At 44.5% G+C, this 27,865-nt stretch overlaps 2 protein-coding genes across 2 annotated transcripts in view; one reads left to right on the forward strand and one right to left on the reverse strand.

Moving 5' to 3' along the window:
• LOC125689819 (uncharacterized) overlaps nucleotides 1-27,865 on the reverse strand; it is a 259,018-nt gene that overhangs the window by 223,170 nt on the left and 7,983 nt on the right. The gene's annotated exons all lie outside the window — the stretch shown is intronic.
• PINX1 (PIN2 (TERF1) interacting telomerase inhibitor 1) overlaps nucleotides 14,002-27,865 on the forward strand; it is a 63,319-nt gene continuing 49,455 nt past the window's right edge. The window contains exons 1-6 of the mRNA XM_048937457.1: nucleotides 14,002-14,092; nucleotides 17,915-18,024; nucleotides 20,706-20,798; nucleotides 21,693-21,771; nucleotides 25,188-25,280; nucleotides 27,094-27,170. Coding sequence (XP_048793414.1) covers nucleotides 14,074-14,092; nucleotides 17,915-18,024; nucleotides 20,706-20,798; nucleotides 21,693-21,771; nucleotides 25,188-25,280; nucleotides 27,094-27,170 — 471 coding nt within the window. The 5' untranslated portion in view covers nucleotides 14,002-14,073. The remainder of the gene's footprint in view (nucleotides 14,093-17,914; nucleotides 18,025-20,705; nucleotides 20,799-21,692; nucleotides 21,772-25,187; nucleotides 25,281-27,093; nucleotides 27,171-27,865) is intronic.

The raw sequence follows: 27,865 nt of genomic DNA on the forward strand, positions 1-27,865 counted from the left end.
CTCTCCTTGCTCACCCCCACTCACTCAATCCCTAAATAAGGACTGACTATCTCCAGTTCCTGATTTTCTTCACTCATCTCCTCTTCTCCTCACCTCCTGCTCCTCCTGCCTGGCCTGAAAGGCACACAGACCCACTGCACAGTGGTAGGACATCTCTGTATTGCTGCTAGTAGGATGTGCCTTCTCCTTTCCCACTTCACTCTGTGCCTTTTGTTGAGTCCCTCTCCCAACCCCTTTGTGAGCCCAAGCATTCATTTAGCGCACCTCAGGATATCTGATCCCTTGACTCAATGGTTTGTAAAGGAAGGGTATGAACCTGCAATTTCTCCACCCTGTATTTCAAAGCAGAATGACTGCTCTGTACAGACAGATTGTAGAAGGTTCCTCGTCAAACATTAAAAATAAAAATGCTCTGTGGTGCAAGGCCTGCTGCCAAGCACAAGGTGACAGGGAAAGTAAATTTCTTGCCCAGGGATATCCCAAAATCTCAGTGACCTTCTCCAGAAGGTACCACCTTCCTTTTAAGAAACTCCTTATGATACAAAAAATAACTCATTCTGCTACATCTGTCATAGTGGGATAGATAGGACTTTGCTTGGAGGGAAGATCTTTGAGATGCTGAATGGAGGATGAAGTAGAAGAGAGTGGGGACTTGGGTAACCTCCATATTAAATATAATGGATGCGAGAGAAGAGAGCCCATGGGTTATTGAAAGGCAGCTGGATGAAAACTGGGAGAGCATGGGCACTCACTGCAAAGAGCTTCCTTTATTCTTACCCAATCGACCCTCTCTGAACTAAGCAATTCATGCTTCTCTGAAAACTAGCTGAGGACGGGCTATTTATGCACTGCTTCTGCTCCTCCTCAAAGTACAAGCAATTGCCATCTGAGAAAATCATAGAATCACAGAATTATAGAATGGCTTAGGTTGGAAGGGACCTCAAAGATCAACAAGTTCTAACCTCCCTGCTGCAGCCAGGTTTGCCAACTGCTAGATGAAGCACTAGATCAAGATGCCCAGGGTCACATCCAGCCTGGCCTTGAACCTGGCCCAGGGATGGAGCATCCACAACCTCTCCGTGCAAACTGTTTCAGTACCTCACCACCCTCTCACTGAAAAACTTCTCTCCGACATCTAAATCTAAATCTTCCCTCCTTTAGTTTAAAACCATTCCCTCTTGTACTATCACTGTCTAGCTGTGTAAAAATTTAATTTCCCTCCTGTTTATAATGTCCCTTTAAATACTGGAAGGCTGTAATGAGGTCTCCCCGCAGCCTTCTCTTCTCCAGACTGAAGAAGCCCAGCTTTTCATCTTGTCTTCATAAGGCAAGTTCTCCAGCCCTCTGATCATTTTCGTGGCTTCCTCTGGAACCTCTTCAGAAGCTCAAAATCCTTCCTGCGTTGAGTCCCCCAGACCTGGATGTACTCCAGATGGGGCTTCAAGAGGGCAGAGCAGAGAGGGACAGTCCCTTCCCTTGCTCAGCCAGCCAGCCCTCTTGTGATGGAGCCCATGATAATGTTGGCCTTCAGGGCTGCAAGCACACACTTCTGGCTCACGTTAATCCTAAATCTAACCAGTATCCCAAAGTCCATCTCAGCAGGGCTACTCAAGAGTTCTTGTCCCAGTCTGCATACATATATGGGATTGCCCCAACCCAAGTACAAAATCTTGCACTTTGTTGAACCTCATTATGTTTACATGGGCCCTCCTTTCAAGTTTATCAAGATCCCTCTGCATGGCATCCCTTGCTTCTGTATCAGTGGCATTGCTCAGCTTGGTGTCATTGGGCTCGATGATCTTTGAGGTCCTTTCCAACCTGAGTGATTCTATGATTCTATGGTCAGCAAACTTGCCGAGGGTGCACTTGATCCCATCATCAATGTCACTGATAAAGATGTTAAAGAGTACCAGTCCCAAGACCGACCCCTGAGGGACATCACTCGTCTCCAAGCTCCTCCTGGACGTAGAGCTCTCTGTCACCCAGCAGTACACCCCTATCCCCCAGTAGCTCTTGTTTTCAAAGCCCTGTTGATGAGCCCCACCAGCATGCTGCCCAGTATATTCTTGCCCATCCTGGTCAGTTGTGTCCCATTCAACATCAGCCTTCCTGGTCTGTTGAAGGTGTGTCCTAGATCATGCAAGTCAAAGCCTTCAGCATGACACCACCCATAGAGCCAGTCATCCATACCTTCAGGGGAGACATTACAGCTCTCTACAATTCCCTGAGAGGAGGTTGTGGTGAGGTAGGGGTCAGCCTGGACTCCTGCGTAACTAGTGATAGGAAGAGAAGGAATGGCCTCAAGCTAAGTCAGGGGAGGTTCAGGTTGGATATTGGGAAATATTTCTTCTCTGAAAGAGTGGTTGGATGCTGGAATGGGCTGCCTAGGCAAGTGGTGAAGTTACTGTCACTGGAGGTGTTCAGTAAATGTTTAGATGTTGTACTAAAGGACGTGGCTTAGTGTGGAAATATTGATGGTAAATGGACATTTGGACTAGATGATCTTAGAGATCTTCTCCAACCTTAATGATTCTATGATTCTACAATTCTCTCTTCCACACCAGAGCTTGAAATATATTGGCTAGTGAGACTTCAGGAACAAGGGGGAGTCATCTCCTTTTGCTCCAAGCAGAGACAAAGGTTCAGTCACCTTCACCCTGAATGTGTTTACTTTCTTCCACGTGGGAAAATCTTCCTCCCCTGGCTGGGACCCAAGTCAAGGATGTCTGTCTGCCTGTGCCACCACATGATCCCAGGCATCAATCTCTCTCTCCGACTGCTGGATACATCTCTGTGTGGCGACCTGGCCTTGCAGCCTTGTCATCTGCTGAAAAAGATCGAGTTGGACACACCTGCATCTATGACTCCCCTCCCTACGTCGGTCCCTTCACATTCCAGAGCCACCCAAAGGTCTGGGCAGCTCTCTCAGTCCTCAGGAGGTCCACCTGGGTGCACGCATCAGCCCAGAAAGATTGTGGCTCCCCATGTGTGCTTCTGCTTCAGTCTATCTGCCACGCTGGGTGACCACTGTGTTGGTATTCATAGAGAGCTGTGCCCTTACGGCCCCGGATGAGAACAGCTGCGTACCGTGCTTGCAGCTCCTGCTCCAGCACCCCGTGCCAAATGCCCACACCATGCCTTTCTGATGCACCATGCCCTGGTGCTGGTCCTACCTAATGTCGATCTCACTGAAATGATTTCTTTGTAATGAGAGTCAAGGTGTCACTCAGAGACTTGGCTCCAGCTCTGCAAATGTCCCTAACAGGAACAAGAAAATCACAGCCTCCCTGCTTTTCTAAGATGGAGATGGTCTTTCTTGTTCCTATTCTAATCTATTTTGACTGTAAGATTTTGGGAATGGGGATCTTATTTCCCTGCACAGAATCTCACTCGCTGTGGCCTCACCTGTTGAGAACACTTCTAGCAGGAGGGAGATTGCTGGTTCTCCTCTTACCTCCTGCTATAGCCAAATTAACACTGCTGACCCTAGGACCAGAGAGACAATGGCCCACGTGCTACGACATGGGCCGCAGTGTGGGTTGAGAGCCAACAAACAGCAATCAGAGGAGCTGAAATAAAACAGCCAGGACACCACTGTGGGTGGGAAGGGAGAGGGAAAGGAAGGAGAAATAAATGTGTTTGCCTAACAGAGTGGAGGTACAATAAAGAAAGTGCTTTACTTGTCTGTCTCTCTTCCTAATACTCACCCCAGGATATCCTTCTAACAAAATAGTCTCCCTGTTACCTTTCATCAATATGCCAAATTTTAACTTTCCTCGGTATTTTTCTCTGGCTTGCTACTGACCAACAACTTCTGGAGAGGAGAACTTCATCTCAGTCTCTCACATGACTATGTTTGTGCTGTGCCACATCTGCCTGCAGAACTTCTCCCAACACATATAGCACAAGGTAGGTAGCAGTTGTCCCTGCCTATACCAAGTTTTAATGGTTTCTAGAGACCTAATCAGACTGAAATAGCTTCTTTCAGAGGAATTGAGGACATTGTTTGGGCTGAAATCATGTCTGGAACCAAGCTGATCTTGTTTGAAACCATGCAATCAGATGCCAGCATCTACATCTTCATAGCAAAGATTGCCAGGCCATCATAACAATGTTGAATTGAAGATCACCATGTTTATAAGGTACCAGGCACAACAATGGTGTAGAGATATTGCTGTGGGAAGATAAAGAGTCTAGGAAAAAAAACATGTAGGGAAAAACAAAAAAAAAGGAACAATTGAGATTCAGGCTGCAAAGTAGAATAAGGTGAGACTACAGGGGAAATTCTCTCGGTAGGATCTGTCAGCGCTGGGTAGGTGAGCTGGGTGGGAGCTGAGCATTCATAACCAAAGACAGAGAAGGGTTTAGATTTCACAGATTCATAGAATGGCTAATTTTGGACGGGACCCCGTGCCATGAGATGGTTGTCTCCCACCAGATCAAGCTGCCCAGAGCCCCATCCAACCTGGCCATGAGCACCTCCAGAGATGAGGCACCCACATTCTCTCCAGCAGTTTGTCCAAAGGCCTCAGCATACTCTTCCAGTAATTTCAGTAAAGAATTTCTTCCTATCATCTTACCTAAATCTACCCCATTTTAGCTTAAAGCCATTCCCTCTTGTCCTGTCACTGTCAGATTTGTTAAGAAGTCAGTCCCCTCCTGCTTGTAAGCTCCCTTCAAGCACCAGAAGACCACAATGAAGTCTCCCCACAGCCTCCTCTTTTCCAAGCTAAACAAGCCCAGCTCCATGAACCTTTCTTCAGCCCTTCGCTCACCCTCATGGCCCTCCCTCAGCCTTCCTGTACTGTGGCCCCAAACCTGAATGCAGTAATCCAGATGGGGCCTCACAAGAGCAAAGCAGAGTGGGACAACCCCTCCCTGCCCTGCTGCCACCCCTCTGTTGATGCAGCCCAGGATGCTGTTGGCCTTCCAGGCTGCAAGCACACACTACTGGCTCATGTCCAGCTATTCATCCATCAGGATTCTCAAGTCCTTCTCCACAGGTCTACTCTGAAGGAGTTCTCCCAGTCTGTACACATACCTGGGACTGCCCTGACCTAAAACTCAGGCCTGAGCGCTGAGTTAAAGCGGAGGTTTTCTTTTCAAGCACAGCACTTGCCCAAGTGCTTCCACAAATGCTAAGTAAGCAATGATATTTACAAGCACTGTTCATGCTGCCATTCGCATTAGTTGTGGATTTGAATTTGTCTGTGGTATATGCATGCCATGATACTCTTCCAGGCTTATCAACACTACGATGACCAAACAAATGAAAGTGCCAGCACAGCTCCTATTTTGCAAGGTGCATGTGGAAAATAAATAGTGGCATTCAAAAACTAGCTGGTTTGTTGTCTTTGGGCTCCACTAGAAGTACCATGAAGCTGCATTTGGTAACAAGTGAAAAGGAGGTCTGCTTTAAATCAAATCAAAGGTGCACAGCACATTACCTGAGACAGCGGCCAACAGTTGAAGTGCAGGAAAAAGCATGAGATCTAGAATGATCTTTTCACTTTGCATATCTCTCTACTATAATCGTAACTTTAAAGGCTTCATGAAATGAAAGCAGCACTTATGTGTAATGGCATATGGTGGACCTGCCCTTTTACAACATACCCTTCAGTGCTTGCATCCTTTCCACAGCGCTGAGTACCACCACACAGCAGCTGTGATACGAGGAACTGGTGCCACACAGGAGGCTCCAGGGACAGCAGTGCAAACAGAAAAGCCAGTAGGTTGGCAGGGGTCTGGATTCAGACATCTCCAGTGAGCGGTCAAAGTAGGAACGCTGAAAGTCCCCATGTAGGGAAGCAGGGAAGCACTTGGCATATCATCTGCCTTGCCCGGTCTGGAAGGTCAGCCTTGTGTAGGCAGTCCTTCACCCCAGACCCAGACTTAGAATTCAGTCCCAGTTGTTCATAGAATCATTCAGGTTGGAAAAGACCTCTTTAAGATCCTCAAGTCCGACCCCAGTTCACCCCCACCATACCCACTGACCATGTCCCTCAGTGACACATCTCCATGGTTCTTGAACACCTCTGGACACACACTCTAAGACAGTGGCTCCACCACCTCCCTGGGCAGCCAATGCCAATGCATTACTGGTCTTTATGAGAAGAAATTTTTCTTAATATCCAAACTGAACTTCCCCTGGCACAACTTAAAGCCATTACATCTCTTCCTATTGATATCACCTGGAAGCAGAAGCTGACCACACTCACTACAACCTACTTTCAGGGAGTTGTAGAATAGGGTTTAAAAGTAGAGTTATCCCTGGAAGCACAGACACTGCTTTCACCTCAGCTAAGCGAACGTCTGTTTAGCTGGACTCATAATTGCTTCTTCAATAGATAAAGATACAACTGGATATCATGTACCAGGACAAGCTCTGAGCACTTCAGAGGCTGCTACAGTCACTGCTCTGCCCACATTCTGTTTTCTTTCCTGCTTCTCTTAGCACTGGCTTCACGGGAGGATCCCATTCTTCCAGAGTTCAGAAAAGAGAAGGATAAAAAGATCCCACGGAGAACTGGCAGTAAATCACCCTGGTGTTCACCAGGCCAAGGCAGTTCCCCAGTGTCAATGTCGGATCTGAGATCACAGGACAATGTAGAACATGTAAATGAGAGAAAGGAAAATCAACATGCAATTAAAGAGCTAATGATCCCATGTTGGTTATTTTTAGTGCTCTTTCATTTTCCGGTGGTTACTCAAACAACCCTGAAATGACAGTACTGGGTCAGTCTTGAAAGCACAGCCACGCTTTGGAAAGTGAGCAGCGTCCTTGTGGGTTTCCCTCTCTATTTCTGTTCAAAAGCCCTAAATCTAATTAGCTGTGTTTACAAAGCTGAACCCTGCTGAGACCGTGAGCAATGTCAGTTCTGAAACCTTCAGAAGTAACCTCAGTCCTGCCAGGAGAACATCAGAAGCAGTGATGGCTAATGAGTAAAACGGGCTGTAAACTAGATACATTAAATTGCTTTAAAAACTGTTGCAGATCTATTTGTTGGGGTTTTTTTTGGTTGGTTGGGGGTTTTTTGTTTGTTTGTTTGTTTGTTTTTTCCACTTCTGACCCCGTTTCCTGCCACCAGATTTAAACTTGATCTGAGCCATTGGTATGGCTTATGTTCTGAACCTAGCCCTTTTCTTCCTTCTTGACCAGAGGAGTGACTCTGCTATACACAGAAGTATAATTTGCTTCTTTGAGAGAGTTTCATAGGTTAATTCATGCAGGAATAGACGTGGACAAGAGCATGAACTGGAGAAGCTCTGGGAAGCCTCTTCCCCCCATTCTGTGGCTGGGTCAGTCTGTGACGTGACTGACCATCAAGAAAGACAATCCCACCACCCCTTAGTGAGCTCTATTCCTCTTCTGTGCTTCATCTCCAGTTCCATATCTAAGTTATTTGAAGTGCAGTGGCACATATGAGCATGGTGCTAATGCTGTGTCTTTTCCAACCCTAGGACAAGGAGCAATTATCCCCTTTTGTCACAGATAATGTGGTCCAGAAAGAAGCGGGTCTTTTTGAATCATCATTTTACTGCAGTTTCTCATTTAATTAGTTAACTTCTAGCTCTATTCTCTCCTCCTTCTTTATTTCCCTCACAGCCTCTCTGCCTGTTTGCTCTACTGCCTGTTAACTCATCTTTTCAGGATATTCCACCTCCTCAATGTGATCAGTTGGATTCTGATCCTGCCTTCCACGCTGCTTGCAGCCCTTCTGTGCATGGTACACCAACAGATGGTCTGCCCCACACTGCGTGGTTCACGAAGCACTGACTAGACACAGCGTGCTTCCGTGCTATGGGGATGCTGTCTGGAGCATAGATCTGCATGTGGGATGGTGCTAAAAGTCTTTCTAAGACTTCTCCCTTTTCTCCCCCCAAAATACTCAACCCGGGCTTCCTTGTGTTGCAGTGTTGAGAGATGAGGGTCATGCATCTGCGGCTCTTGAGTAGATGAAAAATCTTTCAACTTGAGTCACCAAGTCCAGGCACCTCCATAGAAGTAACTATGAGGTTTGTTTGTTGAGGATTGTACCAAGCAAGCTATGTAGGTAGGCTTCCACCACTCTGTTATCCTCCAGTGGCCAAATACTGAACTGCTTAGATAAGAACTGCAGTGTTTTCCCAGGGGCTGCAGTTAAGGTAACCCAGCCATGGTTCCTTGTCTCCATTACTGTCCTTCCCTCATTATAGTGTTTACTGATTCAAAGGTTGTTTCACAACGTTTCTCAAAATTTCCAATCGGAGTCTCCACTAGTTACAAATCTCTCAGTCAGACCTCTCTTCCCACCATCAAATCCGCACTGTTAAACTGCACAGAATATTTACTCAGGGTTGCACAGTTCTGCTCCACATCTTTATTTCCAGCTTCAGTCCCATCTCCTGTCTGTCAACCGTTTATTTACTGGTTTCTGACCCTGCCTCTCTTTACGGCAATGAAGGTGGTGAAGGATCTTAAGGGGAGCAGTTGAGGGAGCTGGGATGGGTCAGTCTGAAGAAGAGGAGCTCCTACAGCTCCTGAAAGGAAGTTGTGGTGAGATGGGGGTGAATCTCAAGTAACAGTAATAGGATGAGAAGTACAGACCTCGAATTGTGAGGTTCAGGTTGGATATTAGGAACAATTTCTTTTCAGAAAGAGTGGTGATGCAATGGCACAGGCTGCCCAAGGAGGTGATGGAGTCACTGTCTCTGGAGGTGTTCAAGAATGGTGGAGATGTGTCTCTGAGAGACATGGTTAGTGGGCATGATTGGGGTGGGATGGCAGCAGGACTTGATGATCTTGCAGGTTTTTTTCAACCTTTCTGATTCTGTGGCCTATTTTTTGGCTGTTCCCAAGCCCTGAGCTGTAGCTTATGTCCTAGGGATCCTCTTAATTATACCTGGCCTTGCCCTTTGGTTCTGTTGGCTCCAGCTCTTTGGCTTCCCATCTTCCTCCTTTGGACTGGTCCATTTGAGACCCTCTGGTGCCTAGCTTCAATCTACCATAATCACAATTCATAGTTCTGTTTCCAACCCACAATCAGTATGGCCCAGCCAGGAATTCTGATCACCAAAACTCAAGTCATACCAAAAAAACCTCCAGCCTTTGCACATTGATATAAATTTAATCTCTCATTATCATTTGGCTCTTTAGAAATCCTTTGTATTTTAAAATACCTCCACAAGAAACGCAGTCTGTTAGCTCCTTGACTTTTACATCATGCTCCTGCCTCAGTTTCCTCCTCTAAAAATTACTGCCTCTCTCATCTGCTGCCTACCTTCTTTCCTTCCTCGAATAACAAACTGCCAACAATGAGACTTCAGTCTTGCATCCCATAAAATCCAAGTTGACGAAATAACCAGAGTGGCAATAATTAGAAAAAACAATTTATGGAATAGAAAGAAAAATATCTGGAGTTTTGCTGCCTCCTTTGTCCACACTACCTCCATCCTTCCCTGCCAGGCACACTGCTGCTCAACTCTTCACTGGCAGCATTCCCAGCAGCATCACCCTTGCCTCGAGCCTTTTCCTGCTCTTCGCCTGCCCCAGTGGCTGTTCTTTGAACCCCTCATCTCCTGGCTGCAGGCACTCGTTCTGACATCTTTTGCTCCATGGGTCAGACGCTGTTAATCTCCTGCTCCCCGCCTAGCACTTGATGGGTGGTTTCTCTGCTCCGCTAATGCAGATTTATACCAGAGCTCACCCCTAATCCGCGTGTTCTCTCCAATCACTGTCCTAAATCAAAGCTGTCTTTTTGTTTTAAGGTCTCCAGGCACTCCTTGTCTCCAGTGCTTCCATCACACCTCTCCCAGGACTCGCTCAATAAGCATTTCCAGCCTGGCCTCAGGCTATTATCACACAGCAGAGGCTGATTTGCCTCACAAATGACCTGTTGCACAGCCAAGATTCACATCTTATTTCTTTACTTGCTTTCCTCCACCTTTCTGTCACTTCTCTTTCTTTCTTTCTTTCTTTTTTTTTCTCCTCCTGGCAGCCTCTCCTCTCCCCTCTTACATCTCCTTTGTTGTTGGGGCATTTCAACGGAGAACAGAGAAAAATGGGGGGGTTGACTAATTTTGGTTCTTCATATCCATTTGAAAACACAACAGTGCATCGAGGTTTAGATGCCTCTTGCAGGTATCTAGTGTCAAGGGACCCAAACCCTATCTCCACATCAACTCCAAGAGGGTTACGATGTTTGTGGAGTCCACTTCCATGTCCTCAGCCTGCAGCAGAGTAATGAGTAGCATGAACTCCTTGCTGGGGCTCATTATCTGGGCAAGTCCTCCATCGTTTCTTCCAGGATTCTCCCCTGGGTGGAATGGGATGGGACCTGCAAGATGAAATTTAGGCTCACATGTGTATGCAACCCTTCTCCTTTTATATGCTATTTTAATTTTCTCTATGTTGTTAGCTCTGTTCATCCCAGCTGGATCTCTCCCTAAGTCCCAGGCACTTCAACCTGACAGTAGCATCAAAGGAATTCCCCAAAGCCCGTGGGGACTTTGGAGCTGATGCTAACAGCACAGTGCAGGCTGCAGCCGCTGTATGATCAGTAATGATGCACCAGAAGGAAAATACCCTGCTCAATCTCTGAGCCCTAAATGATCTTTGCAGTGCTGGCTGTTGGGAAACACCTCTTTTCAAGTATGACCCTTGGGAGGAATCAGTGGAGAACTCTGAATGTAATGCCCGCCAGGAATCTTTATCACTTTTTCAGTGAAGAGCTACACTTCAACCACTCCAAGCACACAGAAAATAGGACTTCGGGATATTTATATATTATAGAGGGCTATAACCATCCATATCAGCTGCTCTTTCTCTTAGAAGGTAGTATATATACATAAATACATATATTTTCCCATTTTGTGAAGCCAGCTTTTATTCATTGTGAATTGCAGTAATCGCTTTCAGATTAAACCTTCCTCTTTTGTACCTAATTTCAATGTCCTTTTATGTGTTTGAATGTACTTAAATATTTTCAGGATCAAAACATCAAGCCTGTGATTTGTGATACCTGTGTACATCTGTACAGAACAATCTGGATCTTGACCTTGAGCCTACCGCAACTTAAATACAGGCAGCAACAATTATAGCAGGTCTCGTATATTTGTTTAGCTTTGATTCATAGCAAGCAGGGGAATAACAGTTTTGGAAGCAAACATACTCTGATGCAGTCAAATATTGTTTCAAAAACAAATGAGCAATAAAGATCAACACTGAAGTCATCCTTTAATAGAAATTACTTCCAATCTTGCACTGTGAGCAATGCCTTCAGAGCACAATGAAGCTCACTCAAATGTGTGTAATGCTGCTATCTATTGGAGTGATCAAATATTACACCAATCCTCTCACTTAAGAGACTTACACCTCTCCAGAATAAATAAATAAAAAAAAAGCAAGCAGAATTTGGCTGGTGTGAAATAGCTCATGCGATCTGATGACTAATTGAACACTAAACTCATGGATGACATCACTATTTAATTGGTTTAAAAGAGACATCAGAGGGATAATACTTAGAAATGGCTATTGCTGTGGAGAGGAATACTTTTTTTGGGAAACACAGGTAGGAGGACAATGGAGGTGAGGATACGTCACACATCTAAGATACAGATGATAAGCATAGAGAGATCCTGGGCAGTGATAAAGACAGAGGAAGATCCTGATGCATGACCTAGATGCATTTCTAGAGCACTAGAAAGCAGCCAGGGGGGCAGATGACTTCTGAGAAGTAGCAGAATCCCAGCTCATGGTGACAAGCAATTCAGAAAAGAGCAAAGTTGATGGGATTCAACTTGTACTAACCAGAAAATCACCTGGATATCTAAATTCCCTCTGTGTTAGAAGATAGATGAGCACCTTCAGTACTTCATGTTACAGGACTGCTTTGTACAGAATCACATAGAATCACTAACTGGGTAAAGCTGAAGACACCTCTGGTCTCCTCCTGCCTCAGCAGGGCCACTCAGAGCAGAGTGAGCAGACCTACTGCCTGGAGATTTGGGAGATCCCCAAGGAGGAGCCCTCACACATCCCTGGTCCCTGTGGGAGAGATCCAGCACCCACCCAACACAGCAGTGCTTCCACTGATCAGGGGGAGCTCTTAGGCTCCAGCTTGTGCCCAGTATCCCTGGGCCTGGCACTGGGCACCACTGAGCAGAGCCCACTCACTTTGCAACCTCCCTTCAGGTATTTATGGTCACGGATGACAACAGATTATCTATAAGGTTTTTATGAGGGACAGCATCAAAGGCCTTGCCAAGGAAGGCAATATCCACTGCTCCCTCCTCATCTGTCAGGCTGGTCATTTCATTATGGAAGCTTATCAGGTTGGTTACGCATGCCTTCCCCTCCTCATTATGTTCCTCTTCCTGTGCTTGGGAATGGCTTCCAGGATGAGCTGTTCCATCAGCTTCCCAGGTGAGGCTGACCAGCCTGTAGTTCCCCACATCCTCCTTCTTGAAGACAGGAAGGAGTTTCCTCCAATCTTTGGGCATTTCTCCCATTTGCAGTGATCAACCAAAGATTACAGAGAGCGGCCTTGCAATCCCTATCTGCCCATTCCCTCAACACTTGTGGATGCATCCGATTATGGACAGACTTATGAATGTCCAGTTTGTTTAAAGTAAGAAGTTCAGGGAAGTGAGGTTGTCCATGCTGTGGACAGATCTCTGGTGCACATAAATTTTGTTAGGACAGGAGAAAAAAAGGAAGGGGGGCTTTCCAGCATTGATTCATTTACCAGGAATTTCCTACAAGAGGAAAATTATGAGAGGTGCTACAAACCTGTTTTGTTTTGTTTTTTTCAGGTGTGAATGAGGATTCTTCTTCCCAAGGCTGCACAGTAGAGGAGCCAAATCAAACGGATAGATTTGAGATAAAACCCAGTAAGCTCAAAATTAGCAGACAGACTCTTAAAAGCCTGGTCTATCAATTAAAGACAGTTATTCATTAACATGACACTAATAAGTACTCAAGTGCATAACACCCACCTGCAAACCAGAAGGACACAACAAAACATTAGGCCAACTTTTTTTAAGCATATATCATATGAGCGTAAGAGACAAAGTGAGATAATTTAAGGCACTGAATGAGATATAAGCAGCAGGGGCATAACTTTAACACAGCAGGTGTAAGAGAAAGACCAAAGGCAAGGTTAATACCCCACGCAGCAAAAAGGGAACTCAGAAGGTGATTCATCCACTCAGTCTTCACTGCATTGATTAGATGCAATCAAGTGGCTAACGCAATTAACAAGGGAGGCAAAAGATCTCTGTCTCAAGTAGTGAAGGACTGGGAAGCATTTATTTGTTTTTCCCATCTGTCAAGCCTGACAAACACGACCTGAAACTACTTAGAAAACTGATAGGAAAGTCTGGTGAGAGCACATGCTGTGAGAATTTCTGAAGGCTTAATGTGGGCCTAGAAAACTATCAAAGGATTAACTTGATACCCTTCTTCTAAAGGAGGAACTGGGGCAGATGCTTTAATAGGATGAGACGTAGGGGCTTTAAGTTGTGTCGGTGCGGTTCTGTTTCGATATCAGGAAGAATTTCTTCTCCTAAAGAGCGGTGCTGCAGTGTCACAGCTGCAGGTGGGGTCATCATCCCTGGAGGTGTTCCAGAACTGAGGGATGCAGTGGGCATAGTGGGGTGGGCTGGGGCTGGACCTGGGAATCTTTTCCAGAGTGAAAGGGCTTAGAGCACCTAAGGTGGCATTCAGGTGCAAAACGCAGCCAGGGGCAGAGGCCACTCCTGCTGAGAGCTCTGAAGAACTCAGCAGCCATGTGCGTGTCTTGTTTTAGGCGCTGCACTTCAATCAAGAAGCGCAGAAGGACCAAGTCCTCTCACAGGGCTGCGCGCAGGCGGCCATGGCTGCCGCCCCGCCTGCTGTCCGAGTCAGTGCCTGCACGCGAAGAGGAAACGCGGAAAAGCAGCTCGGAACGAATCAAAGATATACGTTTATATCTTCCACAGGATGTTAGAACGCTTAAAATAAATAAATAAATAAATAAAAAGGTGGCAAGTAGGGGGTTGGAGCGGACGGGATGGCGTCTCGTCACACGCGCCGCGCAGAGGAAAGCCCCCAAGATGGCGATGCTGGCAGAGCGTGAGTGCGGCAGCGCTGCGATGGTGGCGGGAGGGCGGCAGTCCTGTGGGGTGTTGGGCGGGAGGTGGGCAGGATTTGCTCAGCTTCGCTCAGCTTCTTGCTGTCAAAATCGAGGCTAAGTTGTAGGCTCGAAAGGGGGGTCCCTAGGGAGCAGCCCCGCCGCTCTCTGCTCCTTGCCCCCTTGTATCTCCCGTGGGGATTTATGGACACGGTGGGACTCCCTGAGCCCCCCCAGCTGTGGGCTGAGCAGCCCCAAGAAGACTTCAATTGCTTTTACTGCCTTCTCTTCAAACAGACCACAGAGCTGTGGGTGCCCCATCCCTGGAGGTGCCCAAGGCCGTGGATAGGCACTGGGCAGCCTGAGCTGGAGGCACCCAGCCCACGGCAGGGGTTGGGAATGGATGGGCTTTAAGGTTTCTTCCAACCCAACCATTCTATCAATCTATAATTCACTATCATTGGGAGTTTACAGTAAGCTTTGTGGTGTCAGGACACCCTTAACGTGAAGCCAGAAGACTCAATGATCGGTAAAATCTGCTTCCCACTAGAAAGTGCAGGTGTGAATGGAGGGAAATAAAACTACACGTAGTTTTTGGTTTGTTTTAGTTGTAAACTTTGTTGGTAAGTTTTTTTCAAAATTTTATTTGGGTGTTTATGCACTGGTGCAGGTTACTCAAGAGAGGTGGTGGTGCCCCATCCCTGCAGACAGCCAAGGTCAGGCTGGATGGGCTCTGGGCACTGATGGAGCTGTGGGTGTCCCTGTTCAGTGCAGAGTCGAACAGATGGCCTTTAAAAGGGTCCCTTCCAACTCACGTGATTCCAGTTTCAGTAGTAATTCTGTAGTCAGAATTGCTTCTGTATGTAATGAATTCTAAAATCAGTTGCTGCAAAAAACAAATCTAGTTGCTGAGAGTCACCTTTGTGGAGTTGTTTTTCTTTGAATCATAGAACAGCCTGGGTTGCAAAGGCCCACAGTGCTCATCCAGTTCCAACCCCCTGCTGTGTGCAGGTCACCAACCAGCAGCCCAGGCTGCCCAGAGCCACATCCAGCCTGGCCTTGAATGCCTGCAGGGATGGGGCATCCACAGCCTCCTTGGGCAACCTGTTCCAGTGCCTCACTACCCTCTGCCTTGCCTCGGTTTAAAACCATTCTCCCTTGTCCTGTCTCCATCAACCCATGTAAACAGTTGTTCCCCTCCTGTGGTTTAGATCAGAGCTGCTAGGAAACTTTCAGAAATAGTTTTTAATGCTCTTGGCACAGAATTAGTTTTGGTGGAAGGGTTTATTAACTGGTAAGAGCTGGGTATCTGAGCAATGCATCCGAAGAAATGTCGCTTTTCTCCACTGGATGGTGCTGCTCACCCACTGTTGCAATACCATCTCAAGCATCACTCTGAGAGCAGCTCAGGACATCTGTGCTGAATTCTGAATTTTCTGGCTGGAAGCTATTAGACTGTTTCCTTCCATGCTCTTAAAAGTAATTGGTGAACAAACATTTCTCATGTAATCTGATGGTTGCTGTGTGTGGCATGAAGGTGGTTCTAGTTTTCTTAAATATATTTTGAAGATGTAGGAAAGTAAAGGAAGCTGCTTACATGTAGCTTAGCACATACGAAAATGAGCGTGTTGACCTGGCAGAGTTGTGAGGATGCATCCCAGAACAGTAGCCATGGGATTAGAAATCCACAGATTGAAACTGTTGAGAAAAGGAGGATCTGGTGAACGTTTCAAACTTGAGAAATCTCAGTGTTAGGTGCTGCTGTGTTTTGTTGCCGGGGTCCTCCAGGGAGTAAAACATCTTAGGATTTCTCTGCAGAGGGATATTCAGGAGAATTAATAGACATTAGTATGTAAAGTGGATGAGATGAACTGCATAAAACAATTCAGTTTGAAATCTGAATTCTGAAATCTGAATCTGAAAACGGAGTCTCCTTCTCTGGAGATGTTCAAGACCTGCTTGGATGCCGACCTGTGCGACCTGCTGTAGGGAACCTGCTTTGGCAGGGGGTTGGACTCGATGATCTCTGCAGGTCCCTTCCAACCCCTTCAATTCTGTGATTCTGTGATTCATGCATTCGGTTGACATAGATTACCTATGCTGTGCAGACAAGTCCTGAGATACACAGAGTGGCTTTGTAATGGTAAGGACTGCATTGAATTGAATGTTCTGGGTTTTGCAGAGTCACCACCTGGGAACCAAGGTATGGACAGCACAACAGAAGATAAGCAGGCTGAAAATGTTACAACTAGATTTAAAACACAAAACAAAACAATGTTCTTCCCCATAAATGAGTGGAAACTGGAGTCCTTAATATACATCTTGGGCGAGGGAAGATGACAGAACATGTTAATTGTCCCCAATTTCTAACTCAGTATTTCAAACACAGCAACACATGAGCAAACTCTGCCTGAGGAAACCAGAATGTTTGGCCTCAGAGACACAGCAGGGAACCTGGATTTGCTTGGGTCTGTTTAAAATCACAGTCCCCAGTGGCTTCTCTCCAGACAGGGCATGTATTGGATGGTTCTGGTCATCGTTTTCCCTTAGAGAAATGAACTAATTGAGTGCTTTTGGATTCCTCTCACAGCACTAAGTCATTTAACACACCATAAAATCTTTTTATGAACCATTAGAGCTTTTATGAAATTCTTTATCAGACTGTTATTTTTTTGTGGGTCTGCCTTGCAGCACTTATTTTGAGCTTCAAAAGTATGTTAAAAAACACCGCCATCCTACATTCTGCCAGTTTTAGTTCTGAACCAAGACCGAGCAGCCAACGAGTTGAAGATACCTGTAATATTTTCTCCCTCTGGCCTAAATCCCAAGCGCTGCACTTTAGGAAGAGATGATTTCCTGATTATGTTGGAAGTGCCCCTGTGGACTTGGCTTCTTGCTGACTCGCAGCGGCCTTGGGTTAATCGGTCATTTTTGATCCACCGTTTCCCATCGTGTTTAATGAAGTTTGTAATCTTCCTGTCTCCCATTCTTTGCCTTGTTTATTTCTGTTCTCTTCCTGCATGTGTTTAGGTGCACGCTTAGTGACTGGTTAACTGTGCTAACTTTTTTCTTCCTCAGTTTCAAAGAAGCTATTCCTGATGATACAGACAAGCTCACACACATGGGCCTGAGGGACTGTAGTTTCATTAATGGTATACGTAGGAAAAAGGAGCCTTGATTCTAAGTTGCATCTCTTAACACCTGGGGGAGTTTCTGGTGACTCTTCAGTTTCTGAATAAGCCATTTTGTGGCAGATGAAACCCCTCTAATTTGTGTCCTGTGGTTCAGTTTCTCCAGTCACTTCAGTTTGATTTTTCAACTTCGCTTCTGTAGATGATACCCAACCTTAAAACTCCTAGAGAAGATGAAGGATGGGCAATGGACACTTGTCCAGTACTGGGAAAGCTTGCACTGAAGTCCCATTCTTTACCATGAGGACACTGAACAGGTTGCCCAGCAAGGCTGTGGATGCCCCCTTCCTGGAAGCATTCCAGGCCAGGCTGAATGAGGCTGTGAGCAACCTGGGCTAGAAGGAGGTGCCTCTGCCTATAGCAGGGGGTTGGAACTGGGTGATCTTTAGGGGTCCCTCGAACCCAAACTATTCTATGCTATGAATCTATGATGTTTTATTTAGGCATTCTTTGTAATAAAAGCTTTCACTGGATTTTTTTTTTTTAGTATCTCATTCAGTAAAACTAAACTCCAGAAATGTATGATTGGTGTGGCATAAGTTGTTTCTTTGGATTGAAGGCTTTTCTTGAGTTGACTAAATTCTTGGAACACTGTGGAGCCCATTTGATTTTTTTTTTTCCTTTCTGTCTTAGCCCGTAGAAGACAAAAGTGGTCTGTGGATCCACGAAACAGTGCTTGGAGTAAAGATGAATCTAAATTTGGACAGAAGATGCTGGAAAAGATGGGCTGGTCCAAAGGAAAGGTATGGTCAGGAGAGCTCTGTGGCTGAAGGGTTGTGTCTGTTGTTCCTGAGCTAAATTTTTTTTTAAGAAAGGAAACAAAAATAATAAGGGGTAGAGGGCTACTGGGGTGATGTTGGTCCCAGTGTTTAAAACAGCTGTGGTATTCTGGTGTACCAGGCTGGATGTGGCTCTGGGCAGCCTGGTCTGGTGGTTGGTGACCCTGTCCATGACAGGGGGGTTGAAACTTGAAGATCATTGTAGTCCTTTTCAACACAGGCCATTCTATGATTCTATGATTCTTATTTAGTTTATTCTCGTAAGCCTGCTAAGAACACAGAGAATTTGAGCAATGTTAGATTTCTATAATTTCTTACAAAGATATTTGCTAGCTTGTGCCTGTCTTACTTCTCTTATAGAATCAGCTTTTCTCATAGAACTACAGAATGGTTTAGGTTGGAAGTGATCTCCAAGGATCATCAAACTCCAACCCCCCCTGCTGCAGGCCACAACCTCCATATCTAATAACAGATCAAGCTGCCCAGGGCCCCATCCAACCTGGCCTTGAACACCTCCAGGGATGGACGGGGCATCCACAGCCTCTCTGGGCAGCTGTTCCAGCACCTCACCACTCTCTCTGTAAAGAATTTTCCCCTGACATCCAATCTCAATCTTCCCTCCTTCAACTTAAAACCATTTCCCCTTGTCCTGCCATTATCTGCCCTTATAAAGAGTTCTCCCCTCTCTTTGACAAGATAATGTTAAATCAGGTAATTTTAGAGAAGGCTTTAAGTTGCTTTCATGCCCTCAGTTCTCTCCCTGGCTGTTTCTACTGGTGAAAGAAGGAACAAGTTCTGCTGTAGTCCTTCATGTGTTTTTAAAGGTTACTTCTGATCTTTGTACAAAATGCAATGTTACATGAGCTGTATTCCCTCCCAGATCCAGCATGTACCTGTGGTGTGAGGTGACTGGTTGCTGGTGCTAAGAATAATCTCCAGGTCAGCGCAGACAGCTGCAGACATTTCTGCTGCCACTTAAAAGCAGTTTAACTTCCACAAAGGTGCCTCAGCAAAGCTGAGATTTGGGCCTGTGAATCAAGCACGTTTAGTGAAACAAACACGCAGAACCTCTCCGATGCTGTTTATTTAATTCTTCTTCTACATCTCCTCCGCTCCCTTTTAAAATGAACAAAATTAGGGCTGTTTTCAATACTGTGAATGTATTAAAAATTAAGAGTGAGGAAAAATAAGGCTACCCTCGAATTTCTCAGTTTAGCTTACTGCTGTTGCCTCAGTTAGCAGCATAGCTGACATAGTATAGATCTGGCTTCTGCCTGCCTGTCTGTAGGCATTAGAATGAATTGTTAACAAAGTGTGGGACTGAGCACTGTTACATCAGCTTGTATGTGTGGCTGTTTTGTGTGCAAGACTAAAATAGGTATACGAACCAGAGTAGAAAGAGTACTGATTATTATTCAGGCTGCCAGTTCCTCTCAACATAGTTAATGCCTTTACTGATATGAACACGTTGTGTCAGGGTATGGAAGGAGGGCCTTGTGGTGTTCTCTGTCATTCCCCCCCACCTTTTTGACAATAAGTTTCCTGCATGAGCTACTAAATCTTCTTCTACAACACTTATAGTTGTACTAGAGGGATTTATGACCCTGTTCTGCTGCAAACTCAGACAAATGGAGCCATAACTTGATCGAGGTAAGGGGTAAAAGCCCGTCTGCGCTCTGAAATTAAGCTGATTACGTTAGTCCTGTTATTAGTTGTATTGGAATTGGGTCAGGGTGAGATGTGTAGCCAAATGCTCTGCTTGTTTCCATACTTTTTTGTTAGCAGAAGCTTCAGGGTGAGTCTTCTACCCCTCTGACTAAAAAAGACTGCAGGATCTGTGACAGCAGCAGCCTTATTCAAACATTACTTGTTGCTTCACATACTGCATAGGTACATGCTTTATCCACAGGACTTCATTCCACCATTCCATCAGACCCATGCGTGTATATTTGTTATATCTTGATGAGAGAAAAGCAGATAGCAGGAATAACTGCCTCATCTTTTGTTTTTTTTCCTGGTTGTACAATTAAGAAAGATAATACTGGGTCTGGAGACTGTTTCCCAGGTTGGAATGCTTGCATTTATTTAGGATAGAGAAAACCAACATTTGTTTGCTCCAATATCTTCACCAAATTACGAGTGTACACAGGATGGAAAAAGTTCCTAATGACCTTCTAGCTCCAGTCTGATCCTTCCACTTCCTCTCACCCACTTTAATATAAATTAATTCTGCTTTTTAAGTTCCGTGAGGCAGCTGTCTTGTAGCTGTTACACAACTGCCTTCGCAATGGCGGAGGTGGTTTTGATGAGAGGCATGTTCTTTTTATGTAGTGTCTTGTTTTAAAATTGTAAACACTTTGGACTTGCCTAGGAATGTCAGGTGGCTTCCTGATTAATCACCTACTGCTTAATGATGTTATTTTAGTGTTTATGGTATTTTGCTGGAGGCTTAAGTAGTAAATTAAAAATACTTAATATCTCATGTATGCTGATGCCTGTGAATGAATTCAGTTGCAGGCAAGCAAATAAATAGTAACTTGTGGTTTCTTGCTATATTTCATTGCAAAATGTCTTCAGTACAGCAGCTCTAGTTGCTTAGTCACTGCTGGAAAACCCTTATGTTTTTACTCTTCAATCCTTATTAGGGTCTTGGAGCTCAGGAGCAAGGAAATACAGAACATATCAAGGTCCAGGTGAAAAACAACATGCTGGGGTTAGGAGCATCCATCAAGTATGAGGTGAGTGCTAAACCCAGGTAAGGAGATGTGGCTTCTTTTTTAGGTAAGGCATGATTTTTGTAATGGGATGTTAGTGAAATCTGTTGTCACACCGAGTGGCAGCATGCACTTCTCTGCAGAGACTCTTGACCTAAAATTTATTTAGGCTCTGTTCAGTGGTTGGGGAATAAATATCTGTTTGGGAAAGTTACAGTGAATTATCAGAGCTGTTCAGAGAGTTTTTGCTCTAAATCACTGGCACAGGTTGCCCAAGGAGGCTGTGGATGCCCCATCCCTGCAGGCATTCAAGGCCAGGCTGGATGTGGCTCTGGGCAGCCTGGGCTGCTGGTTGGTGACCTGCACACAGCAGGGGTTGGAACTGGATGAGCACTGTGGTCTTTGCAACCCAGACCATTCTACAGAATACTTGCTTCCTCCATATATCTTCCACCTAGCCTAGTTTTATGTTTTCTTTCCCTCTTCCTGATGCAGTCACCTTGCTGACTAGAGTTCAGGTACATGTGGGGAGAGCAGAATATGCTTCTAAAAAGGTGCTTGTCTCAGAATCAACAAAATCAACAACTTAAGTAACTGCTGGAAAATCACACTAGTATTTCCTGCCTACTGTTGAAAACATCTCATGCAGTCTGGGACATGCGGAGCCAACAGCACCTCAGCATTGTTTAAAAGCTTACAAACACAACCCTTATCAGTTCTGCACTTTTGAGTAACTATAGCAAGCTGTTGTTAGTATTTGCCACCTGTGGAGCTTCAGGGGGTCCCTCCCACCAAGAATCCAGTATATGTAATTAAGTTACTTCTTGGAAAGCACTGTTTTTTTTAATGCCTGCTTTAGTGAAACTTCTTTTCCGTCTGAAAACTGTTGCTTTGTATTCATGTGGGTGATATTTACAGGACAACTGGATTGCTCATCAGGATGACTTCAACCAGCTCCTGGCTGAACTGAATGATTGCCATGGACAGGGCGAAACAGGTAGGTTCATGCTTTGCTCAGTCAGGTGCTGGAAGCTTAGCAGAGTTTCCATGATCTGTCTTATAAGGGTAGCTGAGGCCCAATCCTTTGAGCTACTAATAGTATCCACGCTGAGGCACACAGCTTCTCCTCCTCCTCTCCCCAAATCAATGGGAATTGAAGGACATGCTGCTATCTGTGGCCGTGCTCAACTTTGGATGTGTAGATCTCATTGGTTTAACCACAGTTAAAGACTTTTTGATGGGGAAAGAAAGCATAAAACTTGGGTATTTTACCCAAGGCTACTACAATATGGAGGAACCTTTTGCTGGGATGCACTACACCAGCCTTTGTTTCTTTGTAAAGTAACCAGAGCCAGAAGGTTCACAGCAGAATCATCCACCATTGCAATGTCTTCATTTGCTAATTAACTGTCAATCTGGCTTCCATGCTCTGGTGGTTTCTTAAATACCCACTTTTCCTGTCTTCAAAGAGCTGCTTCTCAGCTTTTAACTCAGAGTTATGCATTTCTGTTTTGAGTGTCATATGATGTGATTTTTGTAGCCTTAATATAGAGCAAGCAAATGGGAAAAATACATAACTTTCCCCAAAGGGTTATTTAGCAAGTTGCTTTAATTTTGTAAAGCTTTGTACAGTTAGACCTTGGCTTCTAGAAATGAAGCAGTGCTAAGCCAGCAGGTGTGAGCTTACAGAAGGAATTCAGGCTGTCTCATCTCTCCTTTGGACTGGCCTATCTCAAACTGATCATACATCTGAGCAACTCTGTGGAGTGTTGTTAAACCAAGGGATTCTGGATGCAGCAGCCTGTCCACGTGCTGCCAGCTTAATAGCATTTGTGAACAGGAGTTGCACAAGAGGAAAGACAAGATGAAGAGCGGGAAGATCAGTTAAAAAGGCTTAAACTTGGTTTCTAATCCTGGAGAATGAAGGTGAAAATCCTGAACCTAATGCTCTAAAATTTTAATTGCTGTGTAAGTTGTCCTTGTACACTGGTCTAAGGCCACAGGGCTAGCTGCTGTAGTGGAAGTCCTCGAGAGATTAGAACAGAGTATCAGAGGGAAATTCCAAAAGTTCCTGTCTTCCTTTGTATCTAAATCCTACCCAAGTTCCAACTTGAGACATGAGAAGATCGTTTAGGTGTAACTGGTGGGAAACCTGCAAACTGATGAGCAGAGAGCTGAAATGACTTGCCCAGGGACACAGTGAGTCAGCAGAGAGGCAGGTTCATTGAGCAAGGCTGTCTTGTTCCTAATTCTGTGCTGTGTACCATGGGTCATCTGTACCAATGCAAAATGGTCCCCAAACCATGTTTCTCTCTGTTCTACTGCTGTTTTTCCTTGGTCTTCTTGGACACGAGATTTCAATCACTGAGCACAAACCTGGGTACAAGTTGAAAAGTCCTGGTCAGAGTCACATTTGGTGATTTGCAGACTGTAAACATTGCTCAGAAACTTGTTTTTTTGGCAATTGTTTAAGCTGGCAAAACTCATCCAGGTAACTCTGCCCGCAGCTGTGCTTCAGGATCAAATGTTACATTGCTGGCCATCATCCAGTTTCAAATTGCATTAAAAGTCAGCTGAAAACCTTCATTGTTCTTAAATAACTGATAGTTGCCAGAGCTGGATTGCAATTAGACGCTGGGAGGGAAGGGCTCTTTGGTGGTTAGTATGCCAACATTCAAATACCCTTTATCTACATAGTTTCAGCTTTCTTCTTTTTCTAACTGAGTGCCTGGTGAGGAAGGAGTTCTTAACCCAACAAAAGAGCCAAGAGTTACTGAGTGATGATGGCTGACTCCCTTTCCCATCAGTAGAGTAAGCGTGCAGGCCATGTCTGTTGTGCTCTGGAATATTAATCTGTATGAGGTTTGCTCTAGAAATGCCACGATTTTATTACTGTGACTAAATTGCTTTGTAAAGCACAGAAGGACACAGGGATGTACCTACTCTGTTGTCAGTGCCAGCACGTTTTTAAGTTCAGTAGTGAAATTCCTTCTGGAAGGCACAAGGAGGTGCTGCTGCCCCTTCTGCTGTAAGGATGAAGTGCTGGAGGAAGCTCCTATGGAAATCCTTTGGTGCATAATGTTCCTTTTAGTACAAGTGAATCAGAGAGCAGACTCAAAATGCCTCATCTATGGTCAGGATATCTTAATTGTCATACTCACTTTCCCAATAGAGCCTTTTAAGAGGATTTTCGAATTGACTGTGAATTCTGTTTGAAATTGAGTTTTCCTGTCTTTACTTCTCTCATTAATGTTTATGTGTAAATTCAAGAATAGATCTGAGGCTGCTTTCTGGTAGTAAACTGTCCCACTGCAAGCCGTGGATTTCATTTTTAGGTCAATGAATCTATCATCAGGTGGCATTACTAAGCAAACCATGAAGTGCTGAAATTCCTGTGTCAGAAAAGCTTGGGCTGCAGAGCTGTCAGGGGTGGGATGGTATGAAAACAATGACTCAACGTGACCCTCAGGGTATGGGTTGATTTATCTACCCATCCCAGATGCCACTGGCAGAAAAAAAAAAACCACCTCACCTTGAGTAGCCTTTTCTGTAGTGATGGAGCATGGAATCCTGCAGTGCCTATTTCCCTTCAGGACAGCACCAATAAAGTGGTTGTTACAGGATTGCAGGTTACCTCCTCCCGAGGTAGTTCTGTAAATTAACGTGCTCTGTGGATACAAAGAGTGTGTCTGTAGCAGCAGGATAACCTCTCAGGCACAGGAACTTTGCACTGTTAAATAGTTAGACTAATTCTTCACATGCTTTTGACCTGTGCAAGCCAACACTCTGTTTTAAACAGCTCCTAATGAATTTGGAACTGACCCCAGAGACCATTCCCAGTGGGTAGTTTAGATGCAGCCCCTCTTCTGAAAGCTAGCAGAATTAAATAATACACACATGGCAGCTTTTGCTGGCCTTAGGGATGAAAAAGGTCTGCTGCTGTTTGATTTCCTTACATGGCAGTATCAAGGCACATTAAGTAGGGTTGAAAAGCCTGTTTGGTGCTATGTTTCTTTTTTGTGGGTCTGTGTCCATTTTTGTCCATTTAGATTCACTGTTTTATTTTTTCCAGTTTCTTAGTGCTTTCTCAAACTCTAGGACTGGAAATATTTTGTAATAGTCAACAGTTGACCCTGATCTACTAGTCTCTTCTTACCATAGAAATGGTGTTAAATTAGTCTTTGCCTTTGATCTGCAGTACCTCTGTCTGCCTATTCAAATTACACTAGATTGGAAACGGGAATGGAAGGGGATGTGGCAAAAAGTCAGGCACTAACATGTCTCTGAGAGAGGTTACTGTGCTTCCTTCAGTGATAAGTTGTTTTGAAAGAGAAAGTTAAATACAGTGTTGTTTGAATTTGGTTGTTAATGTTTTTCTAGTAGGGTTTGAACCTGCATTTTTTTCTCTTTAAGAATCCTCAGTGACTAATCAGAAGAAGACATTTAATCTTGAGGAAAAATCAAAATCCTCTAGGAAGCGTGTCCACTATATGAAGTTTGCAAAAGGTAAGAGAAATTTTATGTCTTAATCTGTAGCCAAGATGTGTAAAACATGTCCAACTGATCAGTTCCCTTCTGTAGTCCATATACAGCAAGTAGAATGATGGTTTAGAAATACCCCTTGCAGCATCTTGGAGTATACTGCTCCTCTTTCTGTTGGACTTTTCTAGATGGCTGTAGGGTGATATTGCTGAATAAATCAATTCCTATCTGTAGGAGCCATCAGCTGACTAAGGAACAATGAATATTCTCAGCTGTGTTTACGGGAGGAGGGCTGGACCGAGAGGCAAAGGTGGTGGCCAAGTAACTGCGTTATCTGTGCTGCACTATCCTCTGCAATCTGCAGTAACCCTTGCTAAGAGATCATGTGGATAAGATCAGTGATCAGATTAAACCTGAACGCAGGAAGAGGAAAGCCCTCTTAGATCTATTATATGCTTTATTGGGTAAATTAGGACAGCTTTTGTATGAAAAGCTTGTGGGGTTTGGTAGCTTCTTTCTGTGTTAGAGCGATGACATGATTTCAGCCAAACTTGTCTTCTGCTCCTGGCCACTGTTCAATCACTTGCTGTATTTCTCTGTTGGTAGTGTCCCCTTTCACACACCCGTGTGTATAGATGTGGTTCACTATATGGCTAGGCTCAGTTTCCACTAATGGCTAATTTATTAAACTTAAAGCTCTGTATGATGTTTTTTTGTTAACAAATGCCTCTACTAAAACAGGTAATTGACTTCTGAATGGAGGCCAAATTCTGATATTGGAAATTTTTTTGTGTGTTGAAAGAATTCAGCCTGGAAGTCAAGTGTTCTAACAGGACCGTGCCACTTTATGACATTAAACAATTAAAGTAGTTCAGGTCTCCAAGTACAGAGACCATGGCCTGCTTGAGGTAGTTGCAAAGAGGATTTATTTTGATTTGGATTTAACCTTTTGCTAAATATAGAAGAAAAAAAGAAGTGTCTTCAGAGCCTGTAAAACACATAGCAAGGCTTTTATATTAACAATAGCCCTTATTTGTTTGGCTGCAGTGCTTAAATAAGATAGGCCCTTGTTTGACTGTACCCTCAGTGGTCTAAAACAGGGAAATTCCTCCTTTTCAGGGAAAGAGGAGAAGTTATTTGAAAAAGGTTGATGTTGTTGTGGCCCTTGTTGTTAAAGTCCGATCCTGCTTCCTTTCAGACTAAACAAGACAAGCTTACACAAAAGCAGGAGAAGGGAGCAGCAGCCATCAAAAGTTCCTGGTGCTGTTCTGTAGCCTTGCTGCTAGAGGAGCACAGGCACTGCTCATAGTCCTAACTGCCACACTTGTATCTGGGAAATCTACATTAATATGAGATTAAGAGAGTAAAGATGGGCAATTTTTTTCAGTATAAGGGTGTAATCCCTGAATTCAGACAGAAATAGGAAATTCTCTTTAAGGTCTCAAGATATTCAGTTTCACCTTCTGCTTTCTTGCGTGCAGGAGAATACAACTCTCCTTTCCCATTAGAGTAGAACAGGCTGCTTCCCTCATTCTGCTATGCCAATTACAATGTCAGGTGGGAGAAAACAAGTGAATGTTACAGATGTTTTCCCACAGATTTTCACTAGCAGGCTGTGGTTGTCTCCTCACCAGCCTTTTCCCACCCACGTGTGCACATCCTGCAGTATGTGTGAGCCGTGGGCAGCTTTCATTTGGTGTCTGTAACATACTACTCTTGGTTTTTGCACCTCCAAAAGTAATTTCTCTCCGTCTGTAGGTTACAGCTGGTTATCAAAATGTGCCTATCATCACCAGATGAGAAGATTGTGCTTTTTTTTTCCCCTTATCCCTTCCAGGTAAGGATCTCTCATTGCGCAGTGAGGATGACCTGTCCTGCATCTTTGGGAAGCGACAGAAGAGTGTGAAGACACAGGTAAACAAGAGGCTTCACCTTTCTTTTGTTTCTTTGCTTATTTTTCTAACACAAGAATACGTAATTTTCTGTTCATGAGGTTACCACACGTTTATCAAAAGCAAGGGCTTCTGTGTAAGTGGAATCACTCTTGTTTCTTTGTGAAGGTTGCAGGTGGAGGGCTGTGCTCTGAACCATTAGAGGCTATGAATGTATGTATAAATATTTGTAGAAATTGTGATGATGTCATGTCTTTGCAGTTAGTGCCAAGAGTTCCCCAACTTTGTTGTGATGAGGTCAAGGTTTTTACTACTATTCTTTTTCTTCTATCTGTTAGCACTTTGCCCTTGCAGAGATAGGCCTGCTGGATTAGTGTATGAAAAACAGGCTTACACTGGGATGCTACTGATGTGCCCAGAAGTGTTGTTTGGATAAGATAACACCTGGAAAAGCACAGATGAGTATGCTGTGAGGATTACACTGTTGATTCAGAGGTCTCTGAAGTCTCATGCAGCCAGAGGGAAAGATGGCACCTGGAAAATTAGAATGGCAGTTTCTGAAATATCCCCTTGCTCATTCTGCAGTACTCTTGAAAATTGTTCTGTCACTTCACTGTTAACTTCTGTTCACAGAACCAGTGTTACCTTATTATTGTCTTGATACGAGCATTTTGGCACTTCAAATTCATGAGAGCTGTTAGAGGCCTCAAATGCTGT

Source organism: Lagopus muta, chromosome 2, assembly GCF_023343835.1.
Source record: "Lagopus muta isolate bLagMut1 chromosome 2, bLagMut1 primary, whole genome shotgun sequence".
Taxonomy (NCBI): domain Eukaryota; kingdom Metazoa; phylum Chordata; class Aves; order Galliformes; family Phasianidae; genus Lagopus; species Lagopus muta.